At 33.5% G+C, this 16,554-nt stretch overlaps 2 protein-coding genes and 1 long non-coding RNA gene across 5 annotated transcripts; 1 reads left to right on the top strand and 2 right to left on the bottom strand.

Annotated features, from left to right (window-relative positions):
• Window positions 1–1,156: 1,156 nt before the first annotated feature.
• On the bottom strand, window positions 1,157–7,086 carry LOC112723197 (protein REDUCED WALL ACETYLATION 2). 2 transcript variants are annotated; one of them, XM_025774459.3, is made up of 16 exons: window positions 6,592–7,086; window positions 6,342–6,433; window positions 5,755–5,895; window positions 5,608–5,664; window positions 5,449–5,521; window positions 4,416–4,574; window positions 3,944–4,093; window positions 3,594–3,849; window positions 3,388–3,509; window positions 3,080–3,166; window positions 2,910–2,998; window positions 2,755–2,817; window positions 2,536–2,592; window positions 1,869–1,965; window positions 1,642–1,800; window positions 1,157–1,557 (listed from the first exon to the last, which is right to left on the bottom strand). In XM_025774459.3, the coding sequence occupies exons 1-16, from the start codon at window positions 6,622–6,624 to the stop codon at window positions 1,552–1,554; spliced, it is 1,641 nt and encodes a 546-aa protein (XP_025630244.1). In that variant the 5' UTR covers window positions 6,625–7,086; the 3' UTR covers window positions 1,157–1,551. The 2 variants fall into 2 exon arrangements, with proteins under 2 accessions (XP_025630244.1, XP_025630245.1); XM_025774460.3 differs by having other exon boundaries at window positions 5,755–5,892; window positions 6,592–6,983.
• A 939-nt stretch (window positions 7,087–8,025) lies between these two features.
• Window positions 8,026–9,293, top strand: LOC112723196 (uncharacterized). 2 transcript variants are annotated; one of them, XR_003812430.2, is made up of 2 exons: window positions 8,026–8,289; window positions 8,414–9,293. It is a non-coding gene; the product is annotated as an uncharacterized lncRNA (long non-coding RNA). The 2 variants fall into 2 exon arrangements; XR_003163040.3 differs by having other exon boundaries at window positions 8,031–8,289; window positions 8,432–9,293.
• Window positions 9,294–9,989: 696 nt separating this feature from the next.
• Window positions 9,990–11,671, bottom strand: LOC112723195 (uncharacterized). Its single transcript, XM_072207602.1, has 2 exons — window positions 11,027–11,671; window positions 9,990–10,586 (listed from the first exon to the last, which is right to left on the bottom strand). Exons 1-2 carry the CDS (start codon window positions 11,372–11,374, stop codon window positions 10,320–10,322), a joined length of 615 nt encoding a protein of 204 aa, XP_072063703.1. The 5' UTR covers window positions 11,375–11,671; the 3' UTR covers window positions 9,990–10,319.
• Window positions 11,672–16,554: the final 4,883 nt, after the last annotated feature.

The following is a 16,554-nucleotide window of genomic DNA, read 5'->3' as shown; positions in this document are numbered from 1 at the left end:
AATCTAAATTCCTGAATTTCTATCAACATATAATATTGCTCTTTTTTTATTATATTAAAATATTAATCTTCACATACTTGATACTTGTATAAATTTTATCAAATAATAAGAAATAAACAAAGCAGTTTTTAATATAGTTTTCAAATAAAATTCTTAGTTACCTTTGAACTATAAAACTTTAACTAAGATTTTAATTTTTATAAAATATTTATTTTTGGTTTTGATCTCTTGAAAATTTTCTTTTTTTTAAGTGAAATTTAAAAGTTATCTTTATTAGTTATTACTATTAGTTTATTTTGTTAATTATTAAAACATGACAAGTTAAATATTAATGTGATGGAATATGGTACATTATTATTTAACTTCTCATGTTAGCATTTAGTAGAACTAACTTATAGTAGGAATTAAAATAAACACTTATAAATTTTATCAGATAAAACCAAAAATAAAATTTTTGTAAGGACAAAAGTTAGGGAACAAAATTATTTAAAACCACTACAAAATTACTTTTTTGAAAACATCTATCAACATGACTACATTATTGTAAAAAAAATTAATTTTCTTTTTCTAGACAATGTAGATAACATGTAGTCATTGTTAAAATAATATTTTTTTAAAAATCTCATTATAATTCTTTCATAAATATAGTATTTTCAAAATTCTAACCAAATTGATCATTAGTAAAATTAGAAATTCAAAAATTTAAAAATTCATTCCTTTTAAAAAATTATTTTTATATTTAATTATTTTAAACCAGTTAACCAGAAAAAAAAAAAGCTGATTAGACAGATTTATTGATTTTTTACCAGTTCGCTCAAAATCGAATTTTCATAATCGATTTCTACTCTAAACTACAATTGTAGAGCGACTGCTTTTCTATTACTATTAATCCGGCCAGTATGTCCTGTTTTCAGAAAGGGAAAGTATGAAGAGCCAATAAAATATTTGTACAATGTGTACAATGAAAGTTTAGGGAGTATTAAAGATATAATCATTAGTGTTATCTTTTCCCATCAGCTGAAATTTTTGGGATGAGTGGTATCATGACATGGTATTAAAATGCTAGATCCAAAAGGTCAAGAGTTTGATTCTTGGTGAACCCCAAAAGCAGTTTAAGCTTTTGGGAAGATGTTTATTATCCCTAGTACTCGGATGATTATTTTAGATAGTATGGGAAATGTTCATTTTGTAATTCAATAGCCCATGTACACATTGTACAAATAGTCCATTGTCTCCCTAGCGGGATCCTTTCACAAAACCTTCTCGGAAAGAATGAGGTGCGGATTTTGAAAAACGCACACACTACTTTTACATGCTAAATACTAGATAGTATTACAAGCATTATTATTTTACAACACTTGGAAAAGAATGAGATTGGATTACTAAAAATAGGTATGCCATCTGCTGAGCTCTCAACTATACAACTTCCAGTTCCCCTATAGCTGCCTTATCAGAACGCTTCATTTTTCCTTTTGACAAGCCAAACATCCTTGTTGCATGAATGCCATAGAAGCTTGCATCAATAATATATGCTATACATGCTTTTAACTATCAAACCTGCGAATTTTATAAGCAGTATTAGATGTAAGGAAAATTAACTAACTTGCACCAGATTCAGTTAAGAGTATTAATAACACTTACCAGCATTTGAGGTATTGTAAGGAACGCAAAAGACAAGGAATATAAAATAACTGCAATTGTTGTTGCCGTAATTAAATTGTATAAAAGACGTTTGTCGTCTTTGCTGGGCACAAATGCTATTTTCAGCGAATTTGTCAACTCAAACAGCCTATAAGAAATCTGCAGGCAAGGTAGAATGTTAGAATTGGTATAAATCAATTAAAGCACACCATGGCTTGTTTACTCACCGCAACATATATGGCCGAAGCAAGCATGAAGTTCAGCATTGGGTAGTCTGGGATCAGCGAAAGCAACAGCTTGGGTTGGGCATCTGGAACAGCGGACCTATACCGAAGATAGACATAATAATTCTTATTATGATATTCACAAATTAATAATTAAACATGTACAGTTATGGATGGAGGGGGTGCATTTCCCCCTTATAGCATTCACTAAGCTACAAAGTTTTTCTACCAAATTGTTTCCAGCCCCGTGAGAATTACATACTAAAGTGCATCTATTTTCAGAAGTCTTGTATTGAGATGAACTCATTAGTCAATAGTCATAAAAGCTACTTAAGAAATAATAACTGTCAAGTGTCAACTATCCACATTAAGTACATTATCTGGCACAGCATTAACAAATTGTACAGGAAAGATAAAAGGGTAAGTATATTTTTGTCCTTGAAGTTTGTTAAAAGTTTCAGAAATACCCCTAAATTTTATTTTGTTTCAATTTTATCCCAAAAGTTTCGATTTGTATCAAGTATACCCCAAGCAGCTAATTTTTCAAAAAATTTAGGATCAATTCAGCAATAATTTCACAAGAACAACCTTCAACATAAGCAAACCAGACATAGTTGTCATGCATTATTGCTAGATTCGTCTTTAACTTTTTGAAAATATTTTTGTGTACCTCAGCCAAATATGGAACTGGGCAATGTAAGTCTCCAGCGTAATCTTTCCAAGCCATCTACCAGAAGTAAAACCAAAAGAAAATTAGTTGACAAATTACTAACCTTAAAAGAAAGGGATAAAGATAGCTGCCCTAGTGCATTAACATAATACCAAATTTGTGCGTATGTGAGAGGGAAGCAACCAAATAAAGGATTGCAAGTCTAGAATGGCAACTTACGCAAACAGGGTAAGTGTGTAGCCACGGAAACTTTGAGTAACATTTCGCAAGCATATGTAAACCCTGTTAAATAGTGTCAAATATTAGCAACAGAAGAAAGTTACTGAACATAACACATCAAGACCCCCAAAGAGATTACATAAATTTTCACATACGTTATGGGAATCCATGAGGTATAAGGATGGTATTTGTTGTATGTAATCTTATCCAGCTTGTATATATATTCAAACCAGAAATAGCCCACCTAGAAATCAACTCAATTGGTCAGGTGCCACAAAATATAAGTGAAATGCAGTGTAATAATCCTGTAAATCAATTATAATACCAGAGAAGCTGTTATTCCAACAGCAGCTTTAATTGATATTCTGCGCTTGATTTCTGCTTCTTCCAATTTCTCCATCCATCGTTCAACCTATAATACCTTGTAATAGTCATTAACCTATAATACCTTGTAATAGCCATTAACGTATTCAACTCATAGAAGAGGGAAAAAAAAGAAACGAGTTTTTCTAGTCACTGTTTGATGCATAGTTAATGCTGGCCAGCCTTTTCTTCTAGATGATCAACATTCACCAAGGCTTCCTCAATGTTAACCCCCCAAATTCTTGTAGAAATATAAAACGATAAACTTACAGTTGGGTGAAAGTATGCATAAATCATTCCAATTATCCATATGTAGCGATCAAGCCCTGAGCGAAAATGCCATTCATGCAAGCGGGGAAGATGTGATTTAGAAGGATCAGGGTCAGTGTAACCTGTAGGTTTAAAGAAACATTCCAGTAAGTAGGATGATTTGCAGTGCTTTACTGAGTAAGAAGAACAGCAATAGTGGTACTAACCGAACAAGAAAGTGAAAGGACTCCAAACCCAGTCAAAGACTCCAGGTATCTCCCATACTAAGATAACAACAAGAAAGCAAGCAACGATTTTTACAGCAATGATTGACCCAATCTCATTGTACTTGTTGAAAATACCAAGAGCCCCATAAACCATAAGAGTAAAAAGGGTGTGCATGGGGCAGATGTAATATAACATGTAACTGTTGTTAAGGACGACACAACAGAATAAAACCAAGAAATTGAGCCGCCACATCATCTGCTCAACAAGGTAAAAAAGAGATATTACATATATGTATATGTAAAACTTAGGGAAAAAAAGTGTAAGCTTCTACTTTTAGGAAAAAGCACACCTGAGCAAACCTTGCTAGACTAAAATCTTTTCGAACATAATAATAGGAGAAGTTCCCAAACCCAGTCATCCAAACATATGCAGCAATGAAGATACGGATCGCATTATATATCTCAGAAGCAGCAAAATAATGGTACATCAAAAACAATACCTGTGATATGCTAAATGTTAGAAATAAGTAATGTTAAAATGTTAAGAATTTGGAATATTAAATGTAAGATCATAAGAGTTGAACCAGAAAATCTTACCAAAAATTCTAGACCAAAACATATTTGTGGCTCTTTAAACTAATGTAAATTGAGAATTTGAACTTGCATAGTTCAGGAGTTGCACAGTATTTTTTTCAAATTGGATGTGTTTGGTTAAGGGGTGAAAGTAAAATTTTATTCCCCACTTTTACCTCCTAACCACATATGCCCTGAAGCCCAAATGATGAAGTCTACTTGGTAATATCAATTGAAAGAGCGACCAACCTGCATCCAGCCTTTCCATTCTTCAGTTTGGTGCCTATTCAAATAAAGGATGGATTTCCCAGTCACTGCTGACTTGTCATGATGTATCTTAAATGATGTAATTGCCGAAACTATGATGAGGAGAAAATAGAGGAATAAGAAGAGATCCCTATTGTAACTCTGCAAAAACAGATGATTGCAAACAAAATATTTTATGAGCAATGCATGTAGCAATAAAACCAGTATTTGAAACATGTGCGCTACTCATGGAGAAATAATAACCAATTTGGATTACTAAATTTCGCCAGCCTATGCAACAAACAACATCCTTTCTTTTTATTCTTCTTTTTCTTTTTTCCCTCTCCTGCTATTACGCATTCAACTTCAATTGCTTGTCAGTTAATTCTGAGAGAAATGCTTTAACCATGCTTGAGTTTGCCTAATTGCTAATTTCAAATGGAATACTACTTAAAATCATGAAAAAAAAAAAAAAGGGGATGTATAAGTAACCTTTCAAAACATAGGGAACTTCATGAAAAATAAGGAATATTGGAGTTAGGCTATTGCATACTTATTTTACACCGTTCAACTTCTCACCAAGCATTGTTTTATTGATCTAGCAAAAAAGAAGGATCAGTTTGCATTTTTCTGTGTCTATCAATTTCGCCATATGAATTCGCAAATGAATTATCACGGCCCTATGTTTTCTCACAAATAAATGGATTTCCAATATTTAGGAAGTGTCAGTATAAAATGATAATAACTATTAACTCCTCTCCCTTCAACTGTTAAAACCCTATTACAGAAAACCAAACGATATTCCTACCAAAACTGCAGAGCGACAGAAACACAAGTGCTGCAAATAATTCAATTATGGAGAAACACTGTGAACTATGAAAATAACAGTTCTAATCAAGCTAAAAGCCCATGAAAGTATGCAACCATGCAGCAATATTTGATTTGTTTCTAGTCCTCAAGTCATAGAGTGCCCAGCATTAGCAACAGTTTCTCAAATACGAAAAGGAAGTAATGTAATATTGTTATGAAGTATTACCTTTCTAGATGAGCCAAAGAAATCTGTACGGTCGCACAAATAGAAGTAAGCCATAAGGAGACCAAATTCAGACCTGTAGCAGTCAGTGTGGAGGAAATGGAAGTCAGCAGTTTGATCATCATTAAATTTTTAATTTTATTTTTCATATAATTCACTTACATTGCTCTAAGTGTCAAACGGTTTTCAATCAGGAAATGCTGGTCCATCAAAAGGAATCTGAAGAAACCAAGTGAATAAGACTCGGTGTAAGCAAAGACCTATATACATAAATCAAACAAGCAAACAAGAGCAACATAAGTCACCAACCGGAATATTGATGATGAGGTAGTTAAATTTCGAGCCCTTGGGGATGCTGGCTGTAGCGCTCCTCCCTCTAATAAAGCTGCTCTGTCTTCTTCTTTAACAGCATCACCGGTCATTTCAACTAATTTGACGTCCGAGTGCCTACTAGAAGAAGAACCAATAACTTCCATAAGGAAAGCTGCAACAAATCTCTATTTCCGTACCCCTTAACAGTCGCACATTGCCAGAAAAAAAAAAAAAAAAAAAAAAAACGCACACAAGCACACACACAAAAAACAGAACAAAACAAAACACTCCATGGACTACCTTCCGGCGTGATTTTTCTCTCTCAGCAGAATTAAAACTCTAACGCTTAATTATTATATAACAAATTAAACTATAAAATATCCACCATATCAATTAACGAAGCCAAAACAATACGTGCTTATCAATCTCATTGTTAGCATAAATTCTCAAAGGATATATAGCATTAGCAGCAACTATGACTGTTCTCAAAAGTTCCAAAAACTAAATTCTAGTATAATGCAAACATTCCGGTAGTACTAAAATTTCAAGTTGCAAAAAGAAGATCGATCGATCCAACAACTTACGCTTTGGACGGAGCAGAAGTTTTGCGATACTCCAAAAACTCCGAATAAATCCATGCGATAAGGACCGGAATGATTCCAAGCAAGAACGAGACCTGCAAGTATCACATACAGAACGAACAATTAACGCAAACGCGTTAAATTTCACAGTTGTGTTGAGCATTACAGAGTTAGCAGGTAAATAGAGGTGAGAACATTTCCGAATCGGTGCAAGATCTGAAAGCAGCAGAAGAAGCTCGAATGGAAGACGTACCTGACCGGGAGTTACAACACTGAATATCACCATTTTCAAGAGGAACGAAGATCAGAGCAGAATTCAGAGCAATTGAAGCAGCATTCAAATGGAGAGAGCGATGTGACGCTGATCCACCACCAGATCTGTGCGGAGAACGAAGTATGCGAGCCTTAGCTCTGTTCAAATTTGAAATGCGAGTTTTCCGAACGAGGAAACTGGTGGTTAGGTTGGGTTGGTGATTACTGAACAGAAAGAAGAATGAAATGAGTGTGTGTGAGTGTGTGAGTGTGTCTGCGTGAGTGTGAGTGGGTTTGATTGGAACTCACTCTTATTAGTTTCTCTTTCTGAGTCTCGGAGAAGCTCAATAAACAATTAACGGGTACTCTCTGGATGGAGTTTATTTAATATTTAATTTAATAAATAATATTTGCCTCTTTTAAAATATGAAAATGGCATTTCATCCGAATGATTTAATTTCTCTGGCTCCCTACATTTTATTTTCATTTTAAGCATAAAAAATGAGCAATTATTTATTTATATTTGTAAATAATCACCCACTGATTCATTATTTTATTTGTAAAATATAAAATATCCATTAAAAATATATAAAACAACACATATAAATATATAAATATCTAATTAACTATAAATAAATTAGTTAATACATTAAATAGGATTTAGATTTTTTAAAATTTGAATTTCACTTTAAAAAATAAAGTGTGATCTTTTATCATTTATTTTATAGGTGGAATAAAAAATAAATACGAGAAAAAAATTATTTAAGGATAGAAGATCACACTTTACCTTCTAAAGTACAAATTTAAAATTTAGAGGATCTAAATTTCATTAAGTAGCGTAATATTTAAAAAAAGAAAAAGAATTAAAACTCTTAACTACATCTACATTAATCACGAGCTGCAGGAGCTGCAGTTTAAGGTGTACTGTGAAGGCCTTTTGTTCAGGGACGGATAAGATAATAACGCGGTGATGACTCATGGGATGAAGAGATTTAATGGCAGCACCGAACAATATCATAAAATAAAATAAAACAAAATAACATAAAAGAAGTCTTAAGCCACTCATTAATATTAAAGATCTGATTAACAAAACTTTAATAAAAAATATAAAATGATTTTTTATATTTATATTACATTTAAATTGTAATTTATTAATTTTATCTTTTACTAAAATTATTAACTTCGTATTTTCCTAAAATAAGAATATTTGACTGACTCACTGACTTTTGTAATGTTCTTCACTCTGAAATTACGACCGACAACTCAATTTAATTCAAATTAATTGACTTATGTTATGCGGTAGTAATAGTATTATTTTGGACTGTCACGAATTGGTTAATATGGACTGTATGGGGAAGGCTAGTTTAGTAATTTCATTTTACAAGATCTATCCTACGGTGCCACTACAAGTATGAACCTTCCAAATGGCGAGCATAGAGTGGGTGATGTCAACCAAAATGGAACAAAGGGCACGTCCAAACGCGGTCACCGACACTGATGCAGAATTACTGAATTAGACATTTATTCAATTAACATTTTTTCCCCCATTCTTTCTGTTTCTTCACCGTCCTGCCTCCGGTCTGATTCCTCACGAGTCACACACCTAACCCACTCACTTTTGCAATCCCAATTCCAATCACCACATTGCATTGCTTCTTCTGTACTTTTGTGATTCGGGGATTTGGCAACATATATTCAGGTAAAAATCACGCATTATGATAAATAATTCATGGGCCCCAACATTTATTTTACTATTACTTAACTTCCTGTGCTCACAAGCCACAAGTGATTATTCTGATTCTTTTTTTCTTTCTGCTACTAAGCTCACACAAACTTTTCAGGCACTGAGGCCCAAACATTTTCCCAAGCTTCATAATGGATATCTCTGCTCCTCAACCCAAGATCCAACAATATGCTTAGCTGCGCTGGAACTTGACAGCAGAGCTGGGTACCAATATCCAACACAAGTGGATAACTCAGTTTGTTGTCACATGCTGGTGGTTGTGGAAGTGGCTCAACAAGGAAATCTTCAAACCCCAACACAAAGGAAAATGCATGCTAGGTTTACGATTATCCATTGACGAGGATGGTGCCTCATTAGGGAATCTCGGAAGAGCAGGCTGGGGGGGGTATTTTGAGGAATGATCTCGGACGATGGATAGTTGGATTTGAGGTGAACTTGGAAATTCGTTCAACTTTTCAAGCAGAAGCATGGGGAGTCTTGTATGGGCTCAATACAGGATGGAAACTGCGGATAAAGAAAATTATTGTGGAAAGTGGAAACAGACTCAGATCGATTTTTGAGATGTTAAACTCGAGATAAACTAGAGAGGCATACCATCCCCACGTTCAGATGCATTAGAGAAGCTCCAAAAGAATGATAGGTAGTTTTCAAGCATGTTTTTAGAGAAGGGAACAAAGCTGCAGATTGGATAGCTAAGAAGAGTACAAATAGAACTCGGGTTTCATTTCTTAGACACCCTCCCATAGAACTAAGATGCATTATTGATGATGACTATGGGGGGATCCATTACTCCGCCTAGTGAGAGTTTTGTAATTTGCTTCTTTTTCTTTACCAAAAATGATGGATATCTCTGCCTAGCATCATCTTGTTCATCATCTCCAGCTGTCCTTCTCACGGAAAAAATAATTAGAATTCCGTAGCTGTCCTGAAATAAAATTTACCAAATCCATTCTTTTCAATTTGTGTATAACTAAAAAAGTGACGAAAAAGGAATCTAAAAAGAAGGACTTATCAAATATAGAAACAAAAGGGACACTTTTTCCTTAAATCACATATCAACCAAATTAACAATTGATATCACGCATTTTGCTTTATTTAGCACTTTGGATGTAGCAACGAGCTAAATTGGTAATTACTAGGACAGCAAATAAAACACTTAAATAAGACCAGATACATCTAAAAAAAGATTTATATTATGCAGATCCATTCCTAAACAAGACAGAAAACTTTCAAACATACTGATATTCTAGTGTTTTCATAAATTTTAACCATTAATCTTAATTATATATATTATATATTTCTTTTATAATTAAAATCAACAATTGAAAATTACCGAAACACCAATATAGCCGTACACTTTAAAGTTTTCAAACAAGACAATTGATTCAAGTTCCATCACAGTTATTAAAGTTCAACGGGGTTATGCCTTCCGCACCTCAAGCCAAATCCGGTACTAACACAAACCAGTTGTGAAATTCAAACATCTCCAACATATTTCCCGCAGACATAATTTTCCTTGACAGTAGATCCAATACAAGACCCAGAGAAAAACGGAATTCACTTTCCCAGTTTAATAAAAGACTTGTTGATCCAGCATTCATAGGCCCAACAAACACAAAAGTCATACGCAGATAACCACCGATCCACCAATAATATCAAGGAATCAGTCATTATTATAATGCACAAGATCTAACAACCTACAAAGCACTTTAAACGATCAAATCAAAGTCTGCAAAAACTTGTTCTACCACGTTTACATAAGCTGCTCAAAAGACTCCGGAAGAACCCACTATTGACGAAAATAGGAAAACCTAACAAGTAATAAAGCTGCACCATAGAATTACAAAACCAGCAATAAACAAAGGCGTAAAACATTAAAAACCTACTTATCCTCTGTGATATATGTGTTTAAAGGATAGAGGCTGAAAGTTTGAACTATGGTTGACTTGTTTTTAGAGAATATGTTGGACCCAAATGGCCAAACCCTATCGCTTGGAAGGTCTCTCATCATCTTTACCTCCATCATCATCGTCGTCATCATCATCATCATCATCTGAATCATCTTTATCTGACCTCTTTCGTTTTGATGGAGCCTCACCTTTCTTGTCACCATCATCATCATCATCATCATCAACTTCCTCATCACCTTCATCTTCCTCCTCACCATTCTCCTTTGGTTCAAAATCACTAGACGCTTCTTCCTCCTCAGCGTTTCCTACAGGACGAACAAGGTACTCTGTTCCCAAATCCTCCTATAAAAAACTAAGGGTCAGAGTAATTCAAGTACAGAGAAACACATACCAAAAGCAGGATCAAATAGATGTAAATTAGTGAACTATATTATCCAATTTTCTTTCAACAACGATCCTCAAGTAAATTTAAAATTGAGATATCAAGTTAATAAAGACTAATTGAGAAGATCCAGATGAACTAAGATCTAAATAACTCAGCACTAATTCTCTCTTTTCTCTTCAGCTGGGACTAACAGTGATGATTACTGAATTTTCACCTAATTCTGAAACTGAAATCCTACTTAAAACACCTACCGACACAATAATTAGTCCACAAATAAGCAAAAATTAAACAAATCTAGTGAAATTTGTGAAGTGAAAGATAATAAACAATACAGAACAGAGATTAACCAAGACTACCAAACTGTAACTGTTTAATTAAGTAAATCTTAGTGAATTACCTCTTCTTCCTCTTGCTCTTCGTCATCATCGTCGTCGTCGTTGTCGTCATCGTCGTCAGGATCACCACCGCGCTGGCCGTCACCTCCTCCTTCTCCTTCGTCGTCATCTTCGTCGTCCTCGTCGCCGACGTCAGGAGCATCCTCGTCGTCGTCGTCGTCGTCATCATCGTCATTATCGTTGTCTTCATCTTCATCGTCTTCGTCTTCGTCATCGTCGTCGTCTTCATCGTCGTCTGCGTCTTCTACTTCTTCTTCAGAGTCGTATTCTTCTTCATACTCTTCCTCCTTACTGAAAGAGGTGACCTCGTTTTCCTCCACTTGCTCCTTGAATTCCTCAGTGGCCTTCATCTTCAAACAGCGAAAAAGCTTAACAACAATTTTCTCAAGAAAAAAAATAAAATGAAATAAAAATTTTCTTGTTTTTAAATAAAGAGGGAATTAGGAGGGAAAAATGAAAATCGATCGAAAATCAAACACACGAGAAAATGGAGGATGGAAACAAGAGCTACAGCGTCTAGCTTCGTTTCCCCAGTAGCTCTGCAACACTGATCTGAACCGTTGAAGTGCAAATTCACGAGGATCGATGACGTGGCGTTCAATCGGACGGGGTAGGAAAAAGAATTTGTATTTCAGTGACGATAGTGTGATTGCACCTTTGCGGCGCTATCTTACTACTGTTTTCGTAGTCACGTGTGTCACGTGAGATTGGGGTTAGGGTTTATGTCTCCGGATCCATATCCGGATCGGTTAATAGATACCAGGGAACCCGACATCATTCCAATAGAAACAGAAATATTATCAATATCAATCTAAAGCCATCATTTTAATTCTATAATTTAATCATATGATTTTCTTTCTTTATTTAATCAAATGAAATTTTTATTTTTATTTTTTTGGGCAAATCACAAAATGTTAATAAGTTTTTATTGCTTTATTTAGTTAAATTATATTTCTTATAAATAACTAAACCTTTTCTGAAGAAATATCTCAAATTTAATATGGATTAACAATAAAAATGCCAATTTCTCATGGAAAATAAAATAATTGTTGAAATCAAATGTCACAAAAACGGCAATCGTTTATACGAAAAATTTAATATTGCTTGTAGTTTAAAGAAAATAAATAAATAGTTTCATTTTTAAACTAACTTTCTTTATTTTGGTACTTCTATTATTTTCTGAAAAATTTGTGTGAAAATGATTTGATTTTGTTATGATCAGAATGAGCATGTAGATGCTCATTTACTGTGAAAGGCTTATGTTCTCAAGAATGAAAAGTATTAAAGAAATTTGAAAATATAAATTTTTTGTATGTATATAAATAGGAGACTAAGTCTTTTTATATACTGCTAATATTCTTCTTTTTCTTTTTATATTACTGTATCTATTAAATAAATATACGAATTATTTTTATTATATTAAGTTAATTATATTAGTGAATATTAATACTAAAGTCTTTTATTTATACATCTTTATTTTATATTTAGTATATATTTTTTATTTATTTATTTTACAACACGTTATCAGTATGAGACTCTGATCAAAATTTAGGAAGACTCAGGTAATAAATTTTTATTATGTTGAAGTTCTCTCATCTTGAATTTAATGCTCTTGATATATCTAGAAGCAACTACTTATCATAGATACTAGATGCTGAAATCCATCTTGATTCAATAGATCTTAGAGATACCATTAAGACTGAAAATAATGCATCCCAGAAGGATAAAGCCAAAGCCATGATATTCATTCGTCGTCATCTTGACGAAGGATTTAAAAATAAATATCTCACACTAAAAGATCCTGCAGATCTGTGGAAAAATCTTGAAGAAAGGTATAATCATCAAAAGACGGTGATACTTTCTCAAGTCCGATATGAGGGGATGCACTTGCGTCTACAAGATTTTAAATCCATAAATGAATACAATTCAGCAATGTTCCGAATTACCTCACAAATGAAATTATGTGGGGGAAAGATAACTGATAATGACATGTTAGAGAAAACTTTCTCAATCTTCTATGTCTCGAATGTGCTCCTGTAGCAGCAGTATCGAGAAAAAGAATTTAAAAAATATTCTGAGCTAATTTCTTACTTTCTTGTTGCTGAATGTAACAATGAATTACTTTTAAGAAATCATGAAGCGCGCTCAACTAGTGCCACCCCATTTCCTAAAGCAAATGCGGCAAATCATAACCCCAGAAGAGGTAAATGGCAAGGTTTTGGTAATGACAAAAATTATGGAAGGAAAAAAAATTATGTTTACAAGAAAGAATCTCACCAGAAGTGGGATAAATAAAGAAATAATGGGTAAAATAAATCAACAGATGATAAATATTTTCGTTGTGATCGAAAGGGCCATTGGTCGCGTGCCTGTCGTACCCCGAGGCACCTAGTTGATCTTTATGAAGCATCCTTGGAAAAAGACGACAAAAGAAATGAGACGAATTTTGTTTCAAAAGATATTACTGAAAATTACACACTCATTATGACGTATCTGATTTATTTGAAGATCCTGAAAAAAATATTGGTCATTTGATCAATGATGAAAAAGTTTGATATTTGGGTTCAATACTTATTTAAATAAATAATGTAAAAAAAACTTTTAAATTTTATTCCTATATATTTGAATTTTAAGTGTGATTTATATAAATAATGTTTAATAAAATATTTATGTTTATAAATTTTAAAATTAATAAATGTGTCAAGTTCTAAAATAATAATAATAATAATTTTTTTATATGATGCTATGTACAGTACTTTTTAGAAAAATAATTTTAATCAAGAAAATAATTTACTGTGTATATACTTTTACTCATTTTATTATTATTATTTATCTTTGAAGAAAATGACAAAGATATATAATGAAGATGTTTGCCTTGCGAATAGTGCAGGTTCGTATACCATTCTCAAAAGTAATATATATTTTACACATCTTATACCAAAAGAAGAATATGTTAATACTATTATTGACTTGGGCAATGTGATAGAAGGCTCCGAAAGAACTATAATTTTGTTTTTCAGAAAAACAAAATTTATAATAAATAATGCACTATTGTCTATGGAGTTTCTAAGGAACTTGTTAAGTTTTAAATATATTCGGCGAAATGAATATCATATTGAAACGATGAATGAGGAAAATCATGAGTACTCATATATCACAACTCATGATTTAAATAAAAATTTTATATTAGAAAAGTTACCCTCACTTTCATATGGGTTATATTACATTAAAATTAGTGCAATCAAATCACATGTCATTGTAAACCAGAAGTTTACTATCCCAAATGAATTCATAACTTGGCATGATTGATTGGATCTTCCGCGAACAACCATGATGCAGAGAGTTATTGAAAACTCTCATGGATATTCACTAAAGAATCAGAAGATTCTTAAATCCAGTGAATTTTGTTGTGCTGCATGTTCTCAAGGAAAGCTAATTTTAAAGCCATCACCAGTAAAGATTGGATTTGAGTCTCTTAGATTCCTAGAAAGGATTCAAGGCGATATATGTGGACCTATTCATCCACCATGTGAATCTTTTAGATATTTTATGATCCTAATAGACGCATCTTTAAGATGGTCACATGTGTGCTTAGTGTCTTCTCGCAACCTAGTGTTTGCGAGATTACTTGCTCAAATTATTCGATTCAAAACACAATTTCCGGATAATTCAATCAAAGCAATTTGTCTTGATAATACTGGTGAATTTACTCCCAAGCATTTGATGCTTATTGTATGGCTAACAGTATATGCGTTGAACATCCAGTAGCTCATGTTCACACACAAAATGGGTTAGCAGAATCACTTATTAAACGCCTCCAATTAATTGCTAGACCCTCACTTATGAGAACAAATCTTTCAACCTCGGTTTGGGGGCATGCTATTTTACATGTCACAGCACTCATTCGTTTCAAGCCAACAAGTTACCATCAGTTCTCTCCTATACAATTAGCTTTTGACCAGCAGCCAAATGTTTCCCATTTAAGAATATTCGGGTGTGCGATATATGTTCCTATTGCACCACCTTCTTGCACCAAAATGGGACCCAAAGAAAATTAGGGATATATGTTGGATATGATTCTCCCTCTATAGTGAGGTATGTAACGATCCAATTTTCAATATGTCTAGATCATACCGAAAATTGAGCGCTACCAATTTGTCTTCCTAATTATTATCTATTATTTATCATATGAGCCTGATTCGTTGTTAAAAACGTAGTTAATTTGTGAGGTACTTTTTTTAAAAAAAAATGTTTGTATTAATAGACGGAATCATTCATGATCAATTCACAATAATAATAGATAAAACAAGTGTAAACAACCACACATAAATACATCTCAAGCAGTTGACAACATTCAGTGATCCAACCTTTATTAGAGTATAGACTTTTAGTTAAAACACCGCTAGATATAGCTAGATAATAACTATATACATATATATATATATATATATATATATATACATACAACATCCCAGGCCCTGATCTGTTCAAGAAGTCCCTAAGCTGGCGCCCAGGCTAGCCTAGACTCTATACTCACCTAGTCCCTCTAAACTACTACAGCGAGGGAAAGTATATTTTAGGTCTTCAAAACTCGAGTCAGGTCGAATGTCATCAAAAGGTGGAATATCATCTACTACTCCTCTGCACGATCATACGTTGTCATATGATGTCTTACTGGTACTTCATCACGTAGCCACATAACAGGAGTCTCGTACACAGGATTTAGGATAAAGTTCGCATACAAACGGGGTGCAGACGTTGGCTGGTCTCACAATATATACATATAAACAGAGGACGAGATTCACCCTAGACTCATAAGACTACCTAGAGCGAAATCCTCCTTACGAACGGTCATCAGCGAACTACGGAAGGGTACTCATGCTTCCATCTGAAGGGGGGAGGGAGAGAAAAGGGGTAAGAATTGGGGAGTTCTTAGTAGGGTCAGGGTTATTAATTAACACTACAAGAAAAATACCCATTCAGATACACTTGAAAAGTGTAGCCAAAAGTGGAAAAAAATGATGCCTTAGGCTACAACTATGCTTTTTGGGCTACGGCTACGCTTTCTGGGGTGATTCCTATTCGGCCGTTGCCTATTCTCAAAGGCTACGCTTTTCTGCACCAAGGGCTACGCTTTTGGCGTTTAGGAATAGGGTACGCTTTTCAAGTGATGCTGTCCAAGACCAAAGGCTACGCTTTTCAGCTTCCATTTTTACCAGAATAGGCTACGCTTTTCAACGCTACTGCATCACCTGTAAAGCGTAGCCACATTGTATACCATATAGCTACTCTATATAAGTGTAGCCTTAGGTCCCTCATGGTTTTTTTTAATTTTCTATATATATATATATATATATTCTAATAATTTTTTTCTATAACCTAATATTTAGTAATATAATTATATATATAATCATGCATTTTTAATCAAATTAGTCAAATATAAAATAAAAATAAATACACAATAATACTATATAATATTCTTCAAATAATAAATATATTTATAATGAACCAAAAGTATTAGAATGATTAT

The sequence above is a fragment of the Arachis hypogaea genome, chromosome 11, assembly GCF_003086295.3.
Source record: "Arachis hypogaea cultivar Tifrunner chromosome 11, arahy.Tifrunner.gnm2.J5K5, whole genome shotgun sequence".
In the NCBI taxonomy this organism is placed as follows: domain Eukaryota; kingdom Viridiplantae; phylum Streptophyta; class Magnoliopsida; order Fabales; family Fabaceae; genus Arachis; species Arachis hypogaea.
This window is presented reverse-complemented; position numbering and strand designations above follow the sequence as displayed.

Excerpts from the sequence above, each read along its gene's own strand:
- LOC112723197 (XM_025774459.3), bottom strand. The coding sequence starts at position 6,624 with ATGGTGATATTCAGTGTTGTAACTCCCGGTCAG. Across the intron at positions 4,575-5,448 it reads TCTTTGGCTCATCTAGAAAG|AGTTACAATAGGGATCTCTT; the intron begins GTAATACTTCAT and ends CTGTTTTTGCAG. Across the intron at positions 3,850-3,943 it reads GTCTAGCAAGGTTTGCTCAG|ATGATGTGGCGGCTCAATTT; the intron begins GTGTGCTTTTTC and ends CTTGTTGAGCAG.
- LOC112723195 (XM_072207602.1), bottom strand. The coding sequence starts at position 11,374 with ATGAAGGCCACTGAGGAATTCAAGGAGCAAGTGGAGGAAAACGAGGTC. Across the intron at positions 10,587-11,026 it reads AAGAGCAAGAGGAAGAAGAG|GAGGATTTGGGAACAGAGTA; the intron begins GTAATTCACTAA and ends AGTTTTTTATAG.